This window comes from Onychomys torridus, chromosome 2 (genome assembly GCF_903995425.1).
Source record: "Onychomys torridus chromosome 2, mOncTor1.1, whole genome shotgun sequence".
NCBI classification, from domain to species: domain Eukaryota; kingdom Metazoa; phylum Chordata; class Mammalia; order Rodentia; family Cricetidae; genus Onychomys; species Onychomys torridus.
The window spans coordinates 143,829,240-143,835,064 of NC_050444.1; the positions used below are offsets into that span (position 1 = coordinate 143,829,240).

The 5,825-nt window shown below is 51.8% G+C and overlaps 1 protein-coding gene across 1 annotated transcript in view; it reads right to left on the reverse strand.

Moving 5' to 3' along the window:
* The window catches only part of LOC118577997 (antizyme inhibitor 2-like), a 10,669-nt gene extending 8,114 nt beyond the window's left edge, over positions 1 to 2,555 (reverse strand). The window contains exons 1-3 of the mRNA XM_036178612.1: positions 2,373 to 2,555; positions 1,376 to 1,549; positions 172 to 344 (exon numbers count right to left, since the gene is read on the reverse strand). Of these exons, the coding sequence (XP_036034505.1) occupies positions 172 to 344; positions 1,376 to 1,549; positions 2,373 to 2,555 (530 nt within the window). The remainder of the gene's footprint in view (positions 1 to 171; positions 345 to 1,375; positions 1,550 to 2,372) is intronic.
* Between the last annotated feature and the right edge of the window lie 3,270 nt (positions 2,556 to 5,825).

Sequence of the window (5,825 nt, forward strand, 5' to 3'; positions counted from 1 at the left end):
TTGGTACTAATGTGCTCCTGACAAGGCACTGGGCCTCCTGACTGAGCCCTTGTGCCTGCAGTCTGGCCCTCTTGTGCCCAGAGGTTTCTTGGGGCCACCTTCTACCTGGTTGCTGAGGCCCAGATCCATCTGCCGGAGTCCCTCATACAGTTACCTGTTGTGCCGCCTCACCTAGCTCCAGGGTGGTGCTGGGCCACTTTAGTTAGTTCCTCCTCACTGTCGAAGGTCAGAAGCTGCACCCCACAGCGGGCTGCATACTGGATGTGGGAGACGGCCTTGCAGGGGTTGGCGAAGATGATTCGAGAGGGGGCCACGCCCAAGCCCAGCACCTGCTCCAGCTCCCCCTAGCGTGAGTGAAGGCCAGAGTTGGGGCTGACCTGCTGTTCCTGCCTTCCCTGACTCTTTGGGGACAGGACCTTAGCTTAAATCGTGGGGATACCTTCCAATGAACCTCCTTCAGGGACCAGGTCCTTCACTGGGAGAGTCAGGTCCCAAAGAAACCTCACTCAGTACCTGTGGCTCCCCCCAGCACCTCTCACCCTGCCCCCTACCCTGAACCGCTCCCACCCCCACCCCAGGCTGGGTTTTCCTCCTTTCCCCCAACTTCTGTTCCTGTATGACTCAGGCGTTTTGTGTATTCGCTCTCTTGCTTCCATGTGCCCTCTTGGTCCTCTTGACCTCCTCTCTCACTCCTCCCTCCCCTCCTTTCATGGCCCAGTCTATTCTGCTGGCCATGTTCTGTCTGGACCCTTCCAGATGCCTCTGACTGTTCTCTCCCTCGTGTCTACAATAAAACCTTCTCCTCAACCTACCTAGGAGGCATCATATCCTTGTTTTCATTCAGTGTTGCTCCCATTTTAAAGAGGGAGAAACTGAGACTCACAAGGGTGACTGGCTATGCCAGGAATGGATCCGGTTCCCTAGTTTGGATTACCTGGTCTTGTCACATAGTCACGTGCAAGGCTGACCACTGCAGTTTGCTCATTTATTCATTTTAAAGCATCCGAGGGACCGGGGCTACAGCTCAGCTGGTAGTGCTTGCATAGTGTGCACAAAGCCCTGGGTCCAATAAGCACCCAGTAAACTGGGTGGCCTGAGCCTGTGATCTCAGCACTGGGAAGGTAGAGGTGGGAGGACCGGAAGTTCAAGGTCATCCTCAGCTATGTAGTGAATTCTAAGCTAGCCTGGACTACATTAGATTCAGAACAAATAAAAACCACCAGTGCAATAAGACAAAAAGCCTTGAGCCCTCAACATGGCAGCCACCATCTTGGAGGCCTGAGTCCCCATTCCTGATCTCCTGACCATTGGGCAGTATTTCTCCAGAAAGTGACAGGCCCATAAGGAGGTGGTTGGCAAGCTGGCACAGGCTCACCTGACTGGCACAGTCAAAGCCAGTGCCCAGGGCAGCCAAGACAAGCAGCACCCCGGGCCTGTTATTACACTTCACTGCGTAGAAGGGCTGGACTTGGGGCAGGGCCTGGAGGAAGGTCTGATGGCGGCTGGCCAGCACATCCAAGTCAGCCACCATGAAGGGGTCCTGGCGGCCCTGTTAGAGCAAGAACAAGGAGGGAGGTGGGGAGTGGGTCAGGTCCTGGAGTCCTCTCCACTCTATGACAGAAGCATTAATGTTCCTCTCATTTTCTCTTCCTCTCCTTCCATTTCACTTTGTGGATTTTTTGTTTGTTTTTCGAGACAGGGTTTCTCTGTGTGGCCCTGACTGTCCTGGAACTCACTCTGTAGACCAGGCTGGCCTTGAACTCAGAGATCTGCCTGTCTGTGCTTCCTGAGTGCTGGGAATAAAGGTGTGCGCCACCACCGCCCAGTGTTGTTTCTCCCTTTTTAAGGGCCAGGAAAACAAAGGCTTGGTTAGAAAATCAGTGGCTTGAGGTCACACAGCAAGAAAATGACAAAGAGAGGATTGATTTTTTTTTTAAATAAAAAAATTTTTCTTTTGAGACAGGATCTCTCTATATAACTGTCCTGGAACTTGCTGTGTAGACCAGGACGGCCTCGAACTTATAGACATCTGCCTACCTCTGCCTCCTGAGTACTGAGATTAAAGGCATGCACCACCATGTTGGGCAAAAAAAAGGATTTGAACTCTGGTCTTTTCAGCCTCTTAAAACAGAGTTGCAGGGAGGCAGCTATCTGTAGACCAAAGCTGGAGACAGATGGCTTCAGCCCCCAGACAATGGCTTGGTTGAGGGTAAACCCCGAGTGTCAGGGAAGGGAATGGAAAGAACAGCAGAGCTCACTCAGGACCCCAGTGCAGGCCCTGGGAAAGCCTGGTCTGATGGCCTCCAAGCTGTAAATCAGAAGCCTTCTTGGGTACCAGCAATGAGGAGGTTGGACTCACCCTCTCTCCTTACCTCAATGGAGAGCTCCTGAATCTTCCTCAGGACCAACTGCCGGGCAGATTCCTCTGGCCCCAGGATGATGGGCTCTGATGGCCATGGGCTTCCTGGGGCTCCTAGCTGTTCCCTTGGGTCTTCAGGGTGGGTGCTCCTCCCTGAGACTCCAGCTGAGGTGTTCTCTGGGCACAGTTCTGACATCCTAGAAAGGACAACTCTGTGGGCCCAGTCTTCCTTCCTCAGTCCGTCCCACAGCCAGAACTGCCAAGTCAATAACGCCTGGACCCCATTCAGCCCCAAGAACTCCACCAAGCTCTGTGATACTTTCAACCTTTACAGCAGACTACTGATGGCCCATGGCCTGAGTCATGGATGCCGGTGACAAGCAACACACATCAACCATTCCCTCAGAACAGAAGCTTATGACTCTCCTCCAGGCTCCTTCCCACATGCTCGCCTCTCAAGATGGGAACCTGAGACTCAATAGAGCGGAGAGTCCAACTGTATATCATAGGACATTAGAAGTGAGACCTGTGACCACTCCAAGGAGAAAGAAGGGGACTTGTCTCAGATTGGGTGGGACTGTGTCTATGATCCTTCCACACATGACTCACCTTGTGGCCGTTATGACCTTCGTCCTCAAGCACAGTGCAGAAGAGCTGGCTGGGGTGATGAGAAAATCTCTATGGGGAAATTTGGTCCCAACAAGATCTCAGGGTGCAGGAAGCCTACCTTCAGCCCAAACCTCCGGGAGAGACCTTCCAAGGAACACCTACTGACAGGTGTTCAGGGATGGGGACACCTGTCGAAAGCAAGCACTGGCCACCTTTAGAAGCGGGAGAGCCGGGAAAGCCTTCCACTCCCCCTCTTCTCCAGAGGTGTCCAGATCACCACAGAGGGAGTGGGTCTGAGTAGAATCTCGTCTCCAACACTAGTCAGGTGGCACTGGAGACTGGAGCAGGTGCTGGGCTCTCATGGCATCTCTTGCTTTCTGCTGCCAATTTAACTGGGATGGTGAGCCTGTCTGTTGATCCATCTTGCTCCACCCTGCCTCTCCTTACCCTCCCTTTCTGGGAGAACCCCTAAGGCTTCCCTGCAACCTGATGACCCTCTCAGGATAGAACCACCACCTTGGGGCAGGTCCAACTCTTGGATGTCAGCTGTCACTCTTTGAAGGCTCACACCCCCACCTTCAAGCTACAATCCAAGTAGGGCCAATATTATTCCCGCAAATAGTGTGAGCAGGCTTCTAGTTATTCGACCCCTCCTTCCTGGGCAGAATGGGTACACCAGAAATAGCTACACAAGGGCCAGGTTTTCCTGTAACAGGAGAGCTAGAGACATGGTCTGTCTTAACCCAGACACAAACCCACTCATTAGTCCCTTCCTACAGGGCTCCTGCCTGCAGCCTCTCTGCAGTCCTCCCTCTGCAGGACAGCAGATGGCAAAGCTGCCTTCCCACTCTAAAGATGTGGCCATGGGTGCATCAGCTGACTGTTCTGAGCTTCAATTTCTTCATCTGGAAAATGGGCTCTCCAGGAACAAGAGGCAGAATCTGTGAAATAAGAAGCATAGACAGCCTTGCTGCCACTACTGCTATCCAGATGCCCATTGCTACAGAATGCCTGGCTTGAGAGGAAAACACACAAAGGCCTGATAACACTTTCTTCATACACATGCACACACACACACACACACACACACACACACACTTGGGTGCACATGCCTGTGCAGGTTTGAGGTTCTGTGCAGGTGAAGAAGTCAGATGGTGTTGGATCCTTTGGAGCTCGAGGTCCAGACATTTGCAGGATGCCTGACTGGTTACATGGGTGCTCGTACCTGAAGTCCAGTCCTCATAACTGCAGAGCAAACGCTCAGCTTCTGACCCATCTTTCTACCCCTAATACTGAGTCTTAGATTTCAAGAAGCCAAGACTGAATGGGGACAGGTGCCTGGTAGCAGTAGACCAGAAGGTGCCCTTGGCCGCTAGACAGGGTCCGGATGTTCCTATGGGCTGAGGAGGTCCTCCATTGAGAGCCTCCATCCCCTTCCTCTCTCATCAAGGGTCAAAGCTCCCAGGCTCCCAGGGACTCAGATGTCAAAGCAGGGTCAGCAGGAGGAGCCTGGAGTCAAAGGAGGATGTTCAGAAGACCCCTGAGCCACCAGGGCCTCCACGGTGTCAAACCGTGGAGGGGTTGGTTCCAAACAAGAAGGTGGAAAAGCGCTTGTTTCCATGGAGATACAATCATCTCCTACCAGATGACTCTGGAAAAGGCTTTCTCTAGCTCTGCACCTCCCCTGCTAGACTCTGGGAGGTGCTTTGCCCCCAAAGCCTCAGTTTCATCCTCTACCTCACAGGAAGGTCCTGAGGATGGGTGGGGAGGGAAGGGGTGGGATGATGTAAGATAAGACAGGAGAGGAAGGGAGGGGATAAGATAGGTTAGGGTGACATGAGATGGGAAGGAAGGAGAGAAGAGGGAAGAGGATGGGTGGGGTGGGGTGGGATGGTGTGACGGCTAATGTTAATTTTCAGCTCAATAGGGTCTAGAATCACTGAAGAGACAAGCCATGGGGCGTGTCCACAAGTGATTTTCTAGATTAGGTTAATTGAGGTGCGTTGATCCCACCTGAATGTGGGTGGCACCACCCCACGGGCTGGGATCCTGGACTGAATGAAAAGGATAAAGTGAGCTGGGCACCAGGGTCCACCTATCTCGGATTCCTGACAGTGGGCTACTGTCTCCTGTCTCTGTATTCCCAGCAATGAGGTTACAGACACACACCACTATCTCTGGCCCCCATGGAACTGTCATTCTTTAGAGCAGGACTGTAAATCAGTAGAACCACTATGAAAAACACGCTGATAATACTCACAAGTTAAATGCTCACAAATCCTACAGCTTAAGAACACTATTTCTACCTTTAATCCTAGCACTTGGGAGGTAGAGCCAGACAGATCTCTGAGTTTAAGGTCAGCCTGGTCTACAGAGCAAGTTTAGGACAGCCAGGGCTACACAGAGAAATACTGTCTCCAAAACAAACAAACAAACAAAACAAAAAACTCTACTTCATAGCAGATGTCTGTTAGAAATAAGTGTATGTGTCTATTTAAAACATGCACCAAATGATTGGAAGCATGAACGGTGCTGTTCGGCCAGCAGAAAAGTCACAGGCCATGGCTACCAGAGTTAGAAAGAGCTTCTTTAGAAAGAAGAGAGGCTAGATAGGAAGGAGAAGCCAGGCCTGGCCCGGGAGAGAAGCAGGGCAGAGCAGACAGGAGAGAGGAAACAGAAAGAGAGAGTTGGGGGTCCGTGTCTGGCTTTTAAAAGCAGGGACATAGTTGCCTGCATCCCCTGATGATGTAAGACATTAGACCTGGAAAAGTGAGAGCAGGATCCTAACATTCCAGACTTTTGCTTATTATAAAAAGTTAGTAAATAGGAACAGGGACGTCATTTCTCCCAGAAAAAC